The sequence below is a fragment of the Saccopteryx bilineata genome, chromosome 1 (genome assembly GCF_036850765.1).
Source record: "Saccopteryx bilineata isolate mSacBil1 chromosome 1, mSacBil1_pri_phased_curated, whole genome shotgun sequence".
NCBI lineage: Eukaryota > Metazoa > Chordata > Mammalia > Chiroptera > Emballonuridae > Saccopteryx > Saccopteryx bilineata.
Window position 1 is genome coordinate 10,337,698 of NC_089490.1, and position 15,640 is coordinate 10,353,337.

At 60.9% G+C, this 15,640-nt stretch overlaps 4 protein-coding genes across 7 annotated transcripts; 3 read left to right on the forward strand and 1 right to left on the reverse strand.

The window, feature by feature from the left end:
- Nucleotides 1-989: 989 nt before the first annotated feature.
- Nucleotides 990-3,056, forward strand: GPSM3 (G protein signaling modulator 3). The gene is made up of 4 exons (XM_066252883.1): nucleotides 990-1,369; nucleotides 1,584-1,683; nucleotides 1,902-2,110; nucleotides 2,305-3,056. Exons 1-4 carry the CDS (start codon nucleotides 1,328-1,330, stop codon nucleotides 2,440-2,442), a joined length of 489 nt encoding a protein of 162 aa, XP_066108980.1. The 5' UTR covers nucleotides 990-1,327; the 3' UTR covers nucleotides 2,443-3,056.
- An 875-nt stretch (nucleotides 3,057-3,931) lies between these two features.
- PBX2 (PBX homeobox 2) lies at nucleotides 3,932-8,439 on the forward strand. Its single transcript, XM_066258652.1, has 9 exons — nucleotides 3,932-4,152; nucleotides 5,017-5,090; nucleotides 5,320-5,567; nucleotides 5,653-5,843; nucleotides 6,007-6,142; nucleotides 6,260-6,413; nucleotides 6,680-6,768; nucleotides 6,891-6,977; nucleotides 7,067-8,439. The coding sequence occupies exons 1-9, from the start codon at nucleotides 3,932-3,934 to the stop codon at nucleotides 7,157-7,159; spliced, it is 1,293 nt and encodes a 430-aa protein (XP_066114749.1). The 3' UTR covers nucleotides 7,160-8,439.
- Nucleotides 8,440-8,526: 87 nt separating this feature from the next.
- Nucleotides 8,527-12,596, forward strand: AGER (advanced glycosylation end-product specific receptor). 4 transcript variants are annotated; one of them, XM_066258348.1, is made up of 11 exons: nucleotides 8,527-8,712; nucleotides 9,525-9,631; nucleotides 9,729-9,921; nucleotides 10,100-10,164; nucleotides 10,267-10,354; nucleotides 10,995-11,195; nucleotides 11,295-11,425; nucleotides 11,648-11,789; nucleotides 12,023-12,046; nucleotides 12,157-12,283; nucleotides 12,370-12,596. In XM_066258348.1, exons 1-11 carry the CDS (start codon nucleotides 8,529-8,531, stop codon nucleotides 12,464-12,466), a joined length of 1,359 nt encoding a protein of 452 aa, XP_066114445.1. In that variant the 5' UTR covers nucleotides 8,527-8,528; the 3' UTR covers nucleotides 12,467-12,596. The 4 variants fall into 4 exon arrangements, with proteins under 4 accessions (XP_066114445.1, XP_066114533.1, XP_066114365.1 ...); XM_066258436.1 differs by having other exon boundaries at nucleotides 12,026-12,046; XM_066258524.1 differs by adding an exon at nucleotides 9,163-9,373 and having other exon boundaries at nucleotides 8,633-8,712; nucleotides 10,995-11,425.
- A 312-nt stretch (nucleotides 12,597-12,908) lies between these two features.
- On the reverse strand, nucleotides 12,909-15,366 carry RNF5 (ring finger protein 5). The gene is made up of 6 exons (XM_066252884.1): nucleotides 15,159-15,366; nucleotides 14,314-14,332; nucleotides 14,087-14,199; nucleotides 13,788-13,842; nucleotides 13,589-13,706; nucleotides 12,909-13,474 (listed from the first exon to the last, which is right to left on the reverse strand). The coding sequence occupies exons 1-6, from the start codon at nucleotides 15,296-15,298 to the stop codon at nucleotides 13,377-13,379; spliced, it is 543 nt and encodes a 180-aa protein (XP_066108981.1). The 5' UTR covers nucleotides 15,299-15,366; the 3' UTR covers nucleotides 12,909-13,376.
- Between the last annotated feature and the right edge of the window lie 274 nt (nucleotides 15,367-15,640).

The following is a 15,640-nucleotide window of genomic DNA, read 5'->3' on the forward strand; positions in this document are numbered from 1 at the left end:
AGCCCAGGGTTTCGAACCGGCGACCTCAGCATTTCCAGGTCGACGCTTTATCCACTGCGCCACCACAGGTCAGGCTTAAGGTATTGTTTTTAAGACAGTGTGCTATTTCACACTTTATTAATAGACTACAGTGTAGTAAACATGAGCACGTCACTGTTGCGATGACCACTGGATTGTGGTCTTGAACCAAACCTGCCAGCTCTCGGGTGTGCCTTGTAACGATGACCATTTCTTGAGCATTCACTACGCCAAATCCTTCATCACATTTAGTCCTCACATCAGCTCCTAGGTCTACTAAAACTCCACTTTACTCTTGGAAACTGAGGCACAGATTGTATTTGGCCAGGACCGCAAGGCCTTAAGCGGCAGAACTAGAGCTCTTCACCTTTCCTGTTTGAAGTCACTCCTATGACAGGGTTCCGTTCAGAGGTCTCAGATGTCTTTCTGTCCTGCTTCTACCTTGGTGCCAGCCAGCCCGATCAGCATGGATCAAAGACCAAGCCAGGTCCTCTCCCTTCTTCATTTCTATATGCCTTGTATATTTCTATACCCCTTTTTCATTTCTATACCCCTCGCTCTTGACCAGAAGAAAGTTTTCCCTGACCCACGTCTCACATTTGGTGCATATCTTTTCCGCTGAATAGACCAAGCACCTAGAGGGCAGGGATAACTATTTAACACGTTTATTGAACACGGTGTGTATGACCCGGTGCTATGCGTGTATGTCTGTGTTTGAGGGCCTGAGATGCCTAGATCTGAGTCCTTCCCACTGGAACCACGTCTGTCCCGGTCCTGGGAAGTCCAGGAAGCCATGAAACGGCAGAGAGCCAAATCCTACGTCAGGGTCCATCTTAGGGAGAGAAGTGACCTGGGGTTGAGGGTTCTGAGGAGTGAAACCACTTCCTGTGCAGCTAGTTCCTGTGTTGACAGAGCTGAAAGGGAGGAGGGGATGGAGGGGGCAGAATTGGGGGTTGGTGGCGTTGGGGGCTACTGCGGCTCTGGAGATGAGAAGCCCAAGAGTTCCTGCCCACCTTGGAACCCCCTCCACTACAGCTGGAGCAGCTTTCCCCAGTCTCTCAGTGCTCCCCTGGGGAGAGAGGTCGAGCTGCAGTTTGGGTGGGAAAAGAGAAGTGGAGGAAGTTGACAGGGATGGGCGGGGCCCGTGGGGGGGCTGACCAGGAACCCAGCTTCCTGCTTAATACCCAGACATCCAGCCCCTGGCACACCCCCACCCCTTCCAGCCCCCACTCCCTTCAGGAACTCAGGGTTCCGGCCCTCCTCCAAACCCTAGCTGCCCCCTCCCCTGTCAGTTTCTCCCCTCCAGGGGATGGAGGCTGAGAGACCCCAGGAGGAAGAGGACGTTGAGCAGGTGAGCTGGCACCCGCCCGCCCTGGGAGGCTGGTCCTGAGAGAGAGGAGAGGTCAGAGGCCCTGAGGCAGCGACCTAGTGGCGGTGGACTCAGGGGACTTGGAAGGGCCTTGGGCACACTGGGCAGGGACAGAGACAGGGAGGGAAAACAGCCTCTGGCTTCGCCTCCTGCCCACCACGCCCCTGCTTGACTGGAACGGCCGTCTGGGCATCAGGGTCCCCATCAGGATGAGCACGGCTGGCCCCCCGTGAACACCACCACCCGGCCTTGGCGATCTGCTCCTCCATCCCCTCCTCTAGGGACCCGCCGCCCAGGTACCCCCACCCACCCAAGGAGCCCCCAACCCTGGTGCCCACATCCTTCCTGAAACCATCGCCAGGGTCCACTCCATCACAGGCCCTTTGCCCCCACTTCCTACAGACTCCCAACTGCACCCTCTGACCTCTGACCACCAGTCCCTAGCCACCTCACCCTGTCTGTCCCTGGCCCCATCCACCCCAACTCCTCTGAGCCCTCCCCCCTCCTCTCCCAGCCCTGGGACCCCGCTCGGCCTCCCTGCTCTCCCTGCAGACTGAGCTCCTCCTGGACCTGGTGGCTGAGGCCCAGTCCCGCCGCCTAGAGGAACAGAGGGCCACCTTCCAGAGCCCCGAAAACCTCACCCCGGCCCCAGCCCTGGCCCCGGCCCCAGTCCGGCCTCTCGAGGACAGAGAACAACTCTACAGCACCATCCTCAGTCACCAGGTGAAATGCTCCCCTGCACCCCACCCAGGAGGCAAGCCCCAGGTTTCCTGGTCTCCTGGCCCTGTTCCCTTTGGGGCCCCACCCCTCCTTCTCTCCGGGCACCTGTGCCCTGGCCCCCATCCCCGTCTTACATAATGCCCCTCACACCAGGCCTGTTCCTCACCAACCCCCTTTCCCTCCCGCCACCCCCCCAGTGCCAGCGGATGGAAGCCCAGCGATCAGAGCCCCCCCTGCCCCCAGGGGGGCAGGAGCTCCTGGAGTTGCTGCTGAAAGTTCAGGGTGGGGGTCGGATGGAGGAGCAAAGGTCCCGGCCCCCCACACACACCTGCTGAGACTTGGGCCCCCCACCAGCCCCTCTGCACTGCTGAGGCTCAAAGCTGGGCAGACCACTGCATGCCCTCAAACCCTGCTTGGCAGGGGCACCGGAGACCAAGACCGGGCCCAGTAGAAATCTTAGCATTCATCGCCCTCATCCATGATCCCCCGGAACTGCAGGGGGTGAAAGCCCTCAAACCTGGGAATAGTCAAGGTAGGCTGGTCATTGAAGCCCCTCCCCAAGTCCATGGGAGCTTGAGACTGGGACACCCCTCCCTACTCTGATCTCAGGGACTGGCTCGAAGTCTTGGTCCTGAGCTGTTGGAGTCACTCCCAGTAGTCAAGCCACTAGCAGGATCTGAGGGTTCAGGCCTCCAACTTCCAAGTAAAGGCCAATCTCCTCAAGGCTTTGAGTTGAGGAGGGACAAGTCTACCCTCCTCTCAATAAGGAGGGAGGGCGGGCACAGCAAGGAGAAAATACTCTTCTCCCATGCCACCCCCACCCCAGCACCTCCCGGCCCCAGGACTGGGGGGCTCCAGGCTGGGAATGGACTCTTAGCCCTGCCCACCCTCCCTCTCCACGGGCTGCTCCGTGTCTGTCGGATGTTTTGATTCTACGAATAAATGTCATTCCCCTCTGGACTGAAGACTGGTGTCTGGGGCAGCGGGCGGAGGGCAGGACCGCCAGGCCAGAGGCTGCCTCTCTCTTCCCCAGCCTGGCCCGAGGCCAGCAACCCTCCCTGGCTGGTTAATTACCGGCTCATTAAGCAGCGGCTGGAGACCTCCCTAATCACCCCCTCCCTCCTGGTTTTAATTAAGTAGAGCAGGGAGGGGAGTCATTAGGACGAGAAATAACGCACTGAGCTGCACCGGGACCCAGGCCTATTCCAGCGGCCAGGGGCTACAACACCTGGACCCCCTGGTGCGGGACCTTGGGAGCAGGGGGCTCCTCGCCCCGAAAGCGGCCCAGCCCGGCCCCGGGGCCTTCCCACATTCTCCCCGGCGGGCGAGTCCCCGCCCCGCGCCCCTCTCCGCCCCTCCCTCCACTCGGGCTCGGTTCCTCTGTGTCTGCGCGCCTCTCCCCGCCCCCAGCTCCGCCCTGCTTCCCCGCCCGTCTCCCCTCCTCTTCCTCCGCGCTCCCCTCCCCCTCCGCCCTGCGCTCCCCCTTCCCCCTCCTCCCTCCTCCCTCCTCCCTCCTCCCTCCTCCCTCCCTCCCTCGCTCTCACACACACCCCCGCCTGGGCCTCCTCTCTCTCTCTCTCTCTCTCTCTCCGGCTCCATTTTCTCCGCCGCCGGGGGCCGGGGTCTCCTGTGGGGGGCCCAGCCGGTACCCCAGGTCTCCCTTCAGGGCCGGGGTGAACCCCCGGGAGAGTCGGCAGCGGGGGAGAGACGGGGAGGGGGGGGTTGGGGCCGACGGAGCAGCGGCCCCAGCGAGTTTGGGGGGGAAGTAACCAGGCGGGGGGGGAGGGGCGGAGCAGGGAGGGGGCCTCAGGGCCCCCCCCAACTATGGACGAGCGGCTGCTGGGGCCGCCCCCTCCAGGCGGGGGCCGGGGGGGCCTGGGGTTGGTGGGTGGGGAGCCCGGGGGCCCTGGCGAGCCTCCCGGTGGCGGAGACCCCGGTGGGGGTGGCGGGGGTGTCCCGGGAGGCCGAGGGAAGCAGGACATCGGGGACATCCTGCAGCAGATAATGACCATCACCGACCAGAGCCTGGACGAGGCCCAGGCCAAGTGAGTGCCCCCACCCCGGGACCCCACACAGACCTGGCAGAAACCCCATTCACAAGCCCTGAGTCTTCTGGGAGCCCCCCCCCAACTCCAGGCCCTCTCAGGGGTCCTACAACTCTCTTCTTTCCTTACTCCCGGGAGCCCGGAGATAAGTGACCCCTCTCAGACCTTCCCGCACCCCAGGCCCTGAAACCTTAAAGAAGGGCACCCCAGGCAGTCTCCTCCCGCCCCTCCTAACCTCTCCCTGACCTCCCACCACACTCCCCTGGAACATCCTTCTGGCTCCGGAGCCCCCTTCTGGCCCCTGGACTTAGAAAGGGCTACGCTGGCTTCTCCCCAACTCTCCACCTAGCCACCCGGCCTCTGCAGAGGAAGGGACCACCACACCCCTCCCCAAATTCCTAACACCCCTGACCATCATGGCCCAGCCTCCAAGGGTTCTCTCACCCAGCCTTCACCCTTGCTCTGTCCCAGAACCACCCTCCACACTCGTCTCTACTACTACTGATGTCCCCGCTGGAGCCTGGCACCCCTGACCCCTCCCTGGCACCCCTGACTCAGACTCTTCTCCCCAGTCTCCACCTCTTTTCTGCTGAAATCTACCTAGTCACCCTCAGGTCTGCAGTCCCCACCCACCCCCGCTCTGCCCCCTTGTAGACAGCCCCCAGCCGCCCAGGGCCCATGGCCTGTGGCCTGCCACCCCCCCCCCCCACTCCTTCACGCCCTGGGAGCTGATCTTTTCCCAGGAACCCCCAGCCCCACTTTCTACCTTCCTCCTTTCTCACCTTCGTAGTCCCCGCCCCCCATCCCCCTGACCCCCTTCCTGGTTCTGCAGCTCAAGTTTTCTGTCTGTCCCATTCCTCCAAGGAAACACGCCCTAAACTGCCACCGCATGAAGCCTGCCCTCTTTAGCGTCCTGTGTGAAATCAAGGAGAAAACCGGTACGTGGGTCCCCTTCTGCTTCCTTACCTGGGGTGGAACCCAGTTCCCTAGAGACTCAGGCCAAGAGTTGGACAACTTGGGCCCCGAGGGAAGTGGGGGGTCAGGGAGGTGGCCAGGAGGGGAAACGGGATGGAACCAAAGAAACCTGGGTCACCCGGAGGCACCCCGAGGGCTGAGAACTGGCTATGTGAGTCCCCGGATCCCCAAGTCCACACGCCTACTCACTAGGCCTCAGCATTCGAAGCTCCCAGGAGGAGGAGCCAGTGGACCCCCAGCTGATGCGCTTGGACAACATGCTACTGGCGGAGGGTGTGGCCGGGCCCGAGAAAGGGGGGGGCTCGGCGGCGGCTGCTGCGGCCGCAGCGGCTTCTGGGGGCGGCGTGTCCCCCGACAACTCCATCGAGCACTCGGACTACCGCAGCAAACTGGCCCAGATCCGCCACATCTACCACTCGGAGCTGGAGAAGTATGAGCAGGTGAGGGGCGGAGGCCCGAGTGGGCGGGGGAAGGGAACCCCACGGCCACAGGGCTCCTACTGACAGCCCCCCATCCCCGCCGCAGGCCTGTAACGAGTTCACGACCCACGTCATGAACCTGCTGCGGGAGCAGAGCCGCACGCGGCCCGTGGCCCCCAAGGAGATGGAGCGCATGGTCAGCATCATCCACCGCAAATTTAGCGCCATCCAGATGCAGCTCAAGCAGAGTACCTGCGAGGCCGTCATGATCCTGCGCTCCCGCTTCCTGGACGCCAGGTGGGGCCCCTGCACGGGGTTCCCTCCCCTTCTCCAAGCCCCTGTGCCGCCATGTTGCAGAACACCCAGCTCCACAACCATGGCGCCCGCGGGAGTTTATGCCACGTGCGGGCCCAGCTGGGGCAGCAGCATCCTCCTCACCACCCTCCCCCCTCCTCTGTAGACGGAAACGCCGAAACTTCAGTAAACAGGCCACTGAGGTCCTCAATGAGTACTTCTACTCCCACCTGAGTAACCCGTACCCTAGTGAGGAGGCCAAGGAAGAGCTCGCCAAGAAGTGCGGAATCACCGTCTCTCAGGTGCCCGGGAAGTTTTCTGGCAAAGAGCTCACCCCCTCCGAGCCTGGTGACGAAGGGTCAGACAGAGGGAAAGGTTTTCAACTGACCCTCCTTTCGGCCCCCTCCTCCCCCACACAGGTCTCCAACTGGTTTGGCAACAAGCGGATTCGCTATAAGAAAAACATTGGCAAGTTCCAGGAGGAGGCCAACATCTACGCGGTCAAGACCGCCGTGTCGGTCACCCAAGGGGGCCACAGCCGCACCAGCTCCCCGACGCCCCCTTCCTCCGCAGGTGCAGCCCGCTGCCGCCCTGGCTGGCTGCTTTGCACACTTCCTGCTTTTGTTCCCACTTCCTCTCTAGACAGGATCATAGAGTGGGGGCTCTGGGGGAGTGAGAGAGGCCAAGCTGAGACAGGGTGGGGGTGTCGGTGTCAGGGGACAGAGGCCCCTGCGGAGCTAGTTCGGGGGGCCCTTTGGAACCGGAGCCGAGGTGCCTCCCATCGGCCGAGGCAGGCTGGTGTGAGGCCCCTTCTCTGACTCTCGTTCTGCTCCCCCAAGGCTCTGGCGGCTCTTTCAATCTCTCAGGATCCGGAGACATGTTTCTGGGGATGCCTGGGCTCAACGGAGATTCCTACTCTGCCTCCCAGGTCAGAGGGCCCACCTCTCCTTGAGTAGGGTTTCCCCAAACCCCGTGTACCTCCCCTCAGGATCTAAGACTTCTCTTCTCTCGAGGCTTCTCACGTGGCATACCCGCCTTTGCTGCCCACAGGTGGAATCACTCCGACACTCCATGGGGCCAGGAGGCTACGGGGATAACCTCGGGGCAGGCCAGATGTACAGCCCGCGGGAGATGAGGGTGAGGACCCCTGAGGCTCCCCTCTCTTCGGGACAGGAGGGCCTTTTCTCTGGCAGTGTGGTCCTCCAACTGTCTCTTTTTTTTCCCAGGCAAATGGCGGCTGGCAGGAGGCTGTGACCCCATCCTCAGTGACATCCCCAACAGAGGGACCAGGGAGCGTTCATTCGGACACTTCCAACTGATCTCGCCCTCCAGGGCCACAGGGGTTGAGGGGGCTCACGAGGTGACTCTCGAAGAGGACGAAGGCATCCAGAGGACAAACCCCAGACACAGGAGAAGCACAAGACAGAGAAGGACAAAGGGGGCCGTCCCCGCCCCCCGCCAGACTCAGCGCTGGGGGTGCTGACTCCATGGCAAGGAGAACGGGGTCTTCCGAGGGCAGGATGGGGTCTGTCTCCCCCTTTCTACTTTGTTTCAGTCTTTTTCTCTCCTGCTTTTACACAGACACACCCAGAGTCCTGTTTTTCAGATCCCTTCCTCTCTCCTCTCTCTCACACACACACACACACACACACTATTCCTTCTCTCCCTCTTTCTCTCTCTCTGGTTTCTCCCACCCACTCTCCTTCCCCTACCTCACCCCCTTATCTGCTCTGGGACTTGTGGAGACGCCAGCCTTGCCCTACCTACCAGAGATGCCAAAAATGGGGACACCACTTCTGGACCGAGGACCTGGGCCACGGCCCGGGGCCTGCCACGCCCGCCCCTCCAGACGCTTTATTACCTCATGCAGCTCATCTGAAACCAATAGAATCGCTCGGTGGACAAGAGTGTCTGACTCAGATATCTACCTCGGAGGGAGTTTCTGCTACTTTAGGGAATTGTTGGCTGGGCTTTGGGGTAGAAGTTTATTATTATTTTTAATTATTATTTTTTTAGGAAAGAAAAAGAAACCCGGGGATCCCTTGGGGGCGGGTTTTTTGTTTGTTTTTCTTGGGGTGTTTTTTGTTGTTGTTACTGTGTTGTTATTGTTGGTTCTTAATTTTTAATTTAGTTTGGGGAAGTAGACGTTTTTATAAATATGTTGGTTTCTCTTTTTTTTTTCCCCCTATCATTTCTTGCTTTCCCATATTAGGGGTGATAGCCACAGGGGTCCTGATAAGAGAAAGGGGAACACACAGACACGGGGCCCACCTGGCTCCAGTCCTGGCCGGCAGGAAGTACACTGAGCGAGGGCACCGAGCCTGCCCTCTGAGTATCTTAGGTGTTCTGGGCTCGTCACCCCAGGTGTGCCCCGTGGCTGTGGGCAGCTTCCTGCTGCAGGTAGGGTGGAGGCAGGTGGAGGCGCTGGGCTGGCCGCCCCCCTCTCCCCTCTCCCCTCTCCCCACAGCCCTCAGGCAGGGCCAGACGCAGTCATCTGGAGGAAATGGCCAGCTTCCCCCGAAACATCTCGACATTGTTTTTTTTAAAAACTAGTATTTACAGATTGGAAGGCAAGAACAGGGAGGGGGTCATTGCAAACTAAGTATGGGTTGGGGGGGCTTGTGTATGTATTTCCCTCCATTTCCCCAGAAATGAGATATCTTTTTTTTCCTCACTCTGTTCAAAACCATGAGGGTGGGGAGAGGAGGGAGGTTGCAAAAAAGGCCAAGTGTGGGGGACAGTACAGTCACTGCTTCACCATCCTCGGCCCTGAACCCAGCCGACAGCTTCGGGATTTCACAAGACTGTCACCATGGGGAAGCCCTTCCCTCACCGACTGGACCGGGACCGGGACGGGCAGGACTGAGGGCAGGTGGGGATGGCGACGGGCTGGGGGGGGGGGGGAGGCACGGGCAGTTCTCTCCTCGCTTGTAAACTTGTAGTTTAACGGGGGGGGGAGCAGTTTTAAATAAATTTCTTTTACCCCTGGGTTTAGTTGAGAATTATTTTCAAAAATATGAGAAACCTCAAGGAAAAAGTTTTCTCATGAAGTTCTGGAAGGCTGGTCCCCCAGCCTGGCCTTCACCACCCAGGACCCACGTCTCAGCCTCAGCTCCCATCCACGGGAAACAGGCTGGCCTGAACCCCGTTGCCTGGCAACCTTGCCTCTTCAGATAGGGCTCCAGTGGTCCACCAGGGAGCCGTCGGCAGACTGATGGGACGGGCTGGGGGTCCTAAGAGCATGCGAGACCACGGGAGGTGGACTCCCCACCCCCAGGGAGGTGGCTGTGCCCAGGGCTGGGGCGATCCTTGTTTCTTCTAGTATCTGAAGGACTCTTGTCCCCGAGTCACGAATTCCTAGCATTCCCTGTGCCAGGACAGGACAGGGAGATGGGGGCAGGGGAGAGGGCACAGCCCCACCTAGGGCAGTGGCCAAAGCTGTGCGAGGCAGACGGAGCCAGACGCCCGGACAGGAGGCAGGATGGCGGCGGGGGCCACCGCGGGAGCCTGGGTGCTGGTCCTCGGCCTGTGGGGTGAGCCTCTCCCCCGACCTGTGGAAGGCTCTCCGCCCTCTCCCCAGAACCGTTCTGGAAACGGGGCCGCTCTCCCAGCCCCCCAAGGGCCCTGTGCGAGATCTAGCAGACCTTCTCCCTTCCGGCCCTCCACCTTGGCACTGTCTCCCAGGGACCGTGGTAGGCAGTCAGAATGTCACAGCCCGGATCGGGAAGCCGCTGGTGCTGAACTGTCGGGGTGCCCCCAGGAAGCCGCCCCAGCAGCTGGAATGGAAACTGGTGAGTGGGGCCCCCGTGGCAGCCTCCCCAGCTCCCTGCTGCAGGAATCCTTCCCCAAAGGGCGCGCTCTGTTCAGGCCCCTCTTCTCTGTCCCCAGCACACAGGCCGGACAGAAGCGTGGAAGGTCCTGTCTCCCCAGGGAGGCCACTGGGACAGCGTGGCTCAAGTCCTCCCCAACGGCTCGCTGCTCCTGCCGGCCATGGGGATCGAAGACGAGGGGACCTTCCAGTGCAGGGCGATGACCCGGAAAGGGAAGGAGACCAAATCCAACTACCAAGTCCGAGTGTACCGTAAGGTTCTGGGCCACCGCGAGGCTCACCGCGCACTGAAGGAGAAGCCTTCCGCCCCCCAGCCCTTGACCCCTTGGCCCTGGGGTGTAGGTCTCTGACGGGCTGCCCCGTTCCCACATTGGGGGTGTAAGAGTCTGCAAAGCCCCAGCCCCTGATAGGAAAATTTTCCCTCCTTCAGAGACTCCTAAGAAGCCCAAAATTGTGGATCCTGCTTCTGAACTGCAGGCTGGCATCCCCAGCAAGGTAGTGGGTGGAAAGGGGATGAGGAAGTGGTCCTGAGAAGGGGAGAGGTGGAGCTGCTGGGTACTTGTGTGTAGCAAGATGACGAGCGCTCTCTTTCCCCAGGTGGGGACGTGTGTGTCTGAGGGGGGCTACCCTGCAGGGACTCTTAGCTGGCACTTAGATGGGAAACCCCTGATACCTGATGGCAAAGGTGAGTCCCAAGTCCCCGTCCTCACTGCCCCCCCCCTTTTTTTTTTTACAAGGACAGAAAGAGAGTTAGAGAGAGGGATAGATAGGGACAGACAGACAGGAACGGAGAGATGAGAAGCATCAATCATTAGTTTTTCGTTACAACACCTTAGTTGGTCATTGATTGCTCATATGTGCCTTGACTGCGGGCCTTCAGCAGACCAAGTAACCCCTTGCTCAAACCAGATGAGCCGCCTGACCTGTGGTGGCGCAGTGGATAAAGCGTCGACCTGGAAATGCTGAAGTTGCCGGTTCGAAACCCTGGGCTTGCCTGGTCAAGGCACATATGGGAGTTGATGCTTCCAGCTCCTCCCCCCTTCTCTCTCTCTGTCTCTCTCTCCTCTGTCTCTCTCTTCTCTAAAAATGAATAAATAAATTTAAAAAAAAAAAAAAAACAAAAAAAAAAAAAAAAAAAAACCAGATGAGCCCACGCTCAAGCTAGCGACCTCAGGGTGTCGAACCTGGGTCCTTCTGCATCCCAGTCCGACGCTCTATCCACTGCGCCACCACCTGGTCAGGCCTCACTGCCCTCTTTGTGATCCCCCCACCCCCCTCCCCCGCCACACACCCCCGGGATATCCTGCCTTCTTCCTCCACCGCAGGAGTGTCTGTGAAGGAGGAGACCCGGAGGCACCCGGAGACGGGACTTTTCACACTGCAGTCGGAGCTGACAGTGACTTCGGCCCTGACCCGGGGAGGGGCGCCCCACCCGACCTTCTCCTGTAGCTTCCACCCTGGCGTTCCCCGACGCCGCGCCCTGCACGCGGCCCCCGTCAGGCTCCGGGTCTGGGGCGACCACACAGGTGAGGAGGGCTCTAAGCTCAGGGGAGCGTACCTTCAGACAACAGGGCCACTGGGTCTGCACACAGGGGTCCAACTGTCAGCCCCCCGCCCATTCCCAGCCCCCGGGCCTCTGGAGGAGGTCCGGCTGGTGGTGGACCCAGAAGGCGGAGCAGTAGCTCCTGGTGGAACCGTGACCCTGACCTGTGAAGCCCCCACCCAGCACCCTCCTCAGATCCACTGGATCAAGGATGTGAGTGCCAGAGAGGGGCTGAGGGGTAGACGCATCCTTGGCAGTTACAGGAGGGCACGGAGCTTGTGGAGAGAAAGGCGGTGTGGGGACTGGGGGGAGAGTGTGAGGGCGTGGGGACAGACAGGAGGACTGGGGAGGAGAGTGTGAGGGCGTGGGGACAGACAGGAGCGGGGGATGTACAGACAGGGGTTGTGACAGCCTCCCGTCCCCCGCCCCACCCAGGGCACCCCCCTGGCCCTTCCCCCCAGCCCCGTGCTGCTGCTCCCGGAGGTAGGGCCCCAGGACGAAGGAACCTACAGCTGTGTGGCCACCCACCCCAGTCACGGGTCTCAGGAGAGCCGCGCCGTCAGCGTCAGCATCCTCGGTGAGGGGCCTCTCCCTGACCCCAGGGACCCTGTGCCGGCCCTTGGGAGCCACCCCTCCACCCACAGTGCCCCCACACCCAGGCTCGGCCACCCACCCAAACCCGACCAGGGGAGCAGCCCAGCCTGCCCCTCTGCACCCTGAACTAAGGGCAGACGCCACCGGGGCGGCCACCACGTAGCCCTCTCTGAGCCCACCGCCCTTTCTGACCTGCTCTGACTCTGTCTCCCACAGCAGGAGAGGAGGGGCCCGCTGCAGGTGAGGGGTCGCACGAGGTCAGAGCGGCTGACACCCCCAACATGCCTGGGGGATGGTGGACAGGAGTGGTGAGTGGGGGTGGCGCCCTCAGTCCCCCCCTTTCCCTACAGGCTCTGTGGGGGGCCCAGGGCTGGGGGCTCTGGCCCTGGCCCTGGGGATCCTGGGAGGCCTGGGCGCAACGGCCCTGCTCATCGGGGTCATCGTGTGGCGGAGGCGGCGGCGACGCCGAGAAGAGAGGTGAGTGGAGAGAGCCAGGCGCCTGACTCGGCCCTGGCATGCGGGGGAAGGTGCCAGGACCCATGCCCCCCCGTCTTCCTCCCCAGGAAGGCCCCAGAAAACCAGGAGGAGGAGGAGGAGCGGGCAGAGCTGAACCAGCCGGAGGAGCCAGAGGCGGCCGAGAGCGGGGCCGGGGGGCCTTGAGGGTCCACGGCCACCCCCTCCCCAGCCCCCCTTTCTCGTCCCCACACCGGCTGGCCCCAGACCAGTCCTCCCTTGTATCATATAACCTGCACCCACCGCACCCCACTTGCTCCCCCAGCCAGAGCCTCCCACGAGCAGTGACGAGTAAATCACCTGACCTATCCTGCCCCCCCTGCTCTTGTGTTTGTGTGTCTGAGTGTGTTTGTGAGTGTCTACGTGTGAGTGTTTGTGGGTGTGTGAGTATGTCTGTGAATGTGTGTGTGAGTGTATTTGTGTGAGTGTGTGTGATGCCCTCACTCACTGCACCGGGAGCCTTGACAGAGAGGGACTGGCCCGCAGGCTTCCCCACACCAGCCAGACATCTCCTCTACCTGGGGGGATGTTCCCGTCTGGGAAGGCCAGGGGGCGGGGAACGGGTAGGCAGAGGCAGAGCTCCTGTTGGTACGGCTCACCTTGTTTATTGAATTTATAATAAAGGAGGTAGTGAGGGGAGAAGGAAGCATTTAGAGTCACAACCCATGTTAGACACTGGGGAGGGAAGAATTAAATTAAATCAACGAAGGCAAAGTAGGGGAGAGTCAGACAGAGAGAGCCTTGCCCACCACCTTTCAACATCAAATCAAGAAACGTGGGGGAAAGCCAAGGAGGAGGCGGGCGGAGGAGGGAGAAGCAGCAGACCGGCTCTCCAGCCTGTCCCCTCTCGGGAGCTGGAGCGCATGACTGGGCAGAGGCTCCTCCCTCCTATGCATGACATCACTCCTCCCTACACCCTTCTGGAGAATGGCTAGCGTTGGCCTTAGCCAATAGGAATGGAGGAGCTGAGGAAAGGGTCCAGGAGTAAGGGAGGGTCAGCGGGGACCCCCAATACTGATTCTCCTCTGGCTGGAAGTGGGCAGAAAGGAGATACAGCTCAAATACTGAGGAGCCAGAAAAAGAAGAAGATGGCAAGAAACAGGAAGAGGGAGTCCTGCCAGCTGGAGGCTGGGTGGCCCTGTCCCAGGTCCACACCTGCAGGAGAGAGGAAAGCTGTGGCAGAAGCATCCCCTCCAGGGCCCGGGCTGGGGTGCCTGAGGGGATGCGGGGGCGGGAGGCTCCTGGTGGCGGCTGAGGGAAGGCTCTTACCTGCACCCCGGCGGAACGGCTCATGGGCATTGAAGACAGTGGTGAAAAACCCAAAGGGAAAAGCACCAACACCGAAGGAGAAGTGAAAACCCCCAGTATCGCCAAATGGCTGGAATCCCTGCGGGTGTAGAGAGAGAAGGTCAGAGCAGGGCTGGGCAAGCCTTTTAGCAAGAAAGGAACGCAATCGGACAAGACTCACCCCTCTGCTCTCCGGAGCCGGCCGCTGGCCCTGGGGCCGGGGTGGTGTTTTCAATCTGAGGAGCAGGAGAGGGACCTCAACGGGAAATGTCCTCTCCATGTCCATAACCCCACTCGCGGGGAGGAAGTCTCCCACCTTCCCTGGGCACCATAACCCCACTCCCAGGGAGGAAGTCTCCCACCTTCCCTGGGCACCATAACCCCACTCCCGGGGAGGAAGTCTCCCACCTTCCCTGGGCACCATAACCCCACTCCCGGGGAGGAAGTCTCCCACCTTCCCTGGGCACACACCCCCCTCACCTGGGATCCTGGGGTTTCTGGCTCCCTCGCCCGTAAAGGGGCACAACCTTTTCTCTGCTGATCCCAGCTTTACACACTGGGCACTCCTGCCGCTCCGGCCGTGTCTCCAGCCACTGGGGGGGGGGGGGGGGGGAGGGGATAAAACGAAGTGGTTTCCAGTACACAGCAGGGTCTTTCAGCTCCTCAGACCTCCCCCATTTCCCTCTTCATCTCCTCTGAGTACGCACCTGATGAAGGCAGGGCCAACTGGATGGGGGGAAAAAAAACGGTCAAACCAGCTAGAGAAAAGTGGGGTACAGACCCGACCTCGGTGCCCCATCTCACCCCCAGTTCCCGGGTATCACCAACTCTCTCTTTTCATAATTCCCACCACCTCGACCATGCCAACCAACCTGGCCGTCCTGCCTTTCTGATCTTCCACACCTCCAGCTTCATCCATCCTCAACATGCTCGACCCTGTCCTCTCCCCCAACACACTCACACCCCCTCTCTTCTCCTTCTGACCTGCCAGTTCTCTTGAACCACGCCTTTCCAGCCCGCCCCTCTCAGCCCCAGCCCCATCCTTGCCCCTATTACTCCCCAACTCTCCCCCACTATTCCTTTCCCTCCCCTTCCAGGCCCAAGAAAGCCCCGATTGCCACAATCCTTGAACCTCTCAAGACTGTCCCTCCAAGTGCCCTGGTCCCCAGAGCATGCCACCCCCTGCCGTACTTCGCCTGAATGGGATCCCCCACTAACGCCTCCCCTCTCCTTTTTGAGTCTTGACCCTCAGTAAAGAGGGTCAAGTGGCTCGGGTCTCACCTGGACAGATGTGTGCGGTGCCCACCCTGCCCCCTTCCTTTCTCCTAACACACCTTACGCCTCAGCTTCTACTTTCCATGCCTCTCCTGTCCACAGATCTCGTCTGTGCAGACAGGACCCCCCACCCCCAATACACAGACCCGAAAAGACCGCTGTCCCCTCCTCGGGGCTCACCTATAGGGCTATGCCCTCCGAGGATGGTGCCCTCGCCCCCAGCCTGCCTCGTATGGAGGTGAGCCCCACTCCTGGCGCCCCCCGTCCCGAGTCTCACCAGTACAGGTGGCCACACATACTGATCACAGCTTCCCGAGCGGTCTCCAGACAGATATTGCATTCGAAGGTCGCGCCCGCCCCGCCCCGCTCGCAGTTTGGCCCTTCGGGGGCTCCGTCCTCCTCCTCCGCTGCTGCCATGGCCGGTTCGGCTTCGGCCCCCCACCCACCCACGTACCCCTTAACCCCTACACACACACAGACACAAGCCCCAACAAACAAGGAACCGCCTCCTGCACACGATCGTGGAGTGGGGGGGGCTTCAAGGTTTTTAAATCACGATTGGCCTGCCTGCCTGCCAATCACACAGATTCAAAGGAAAGGATTGGTCCAGAGGAGAAAGGAGGCAAGAGATTTACGCGGTCCTGCCCTTGCACAATGACGATTGGCTTACAGAGTCGCAGTCAGCACGCAATGCAAAGGGACTGGCCGGGCCAAAGGAGGCTTTATTGGTCTGAGTAGCTGCCAGTCATATCCAAAGGC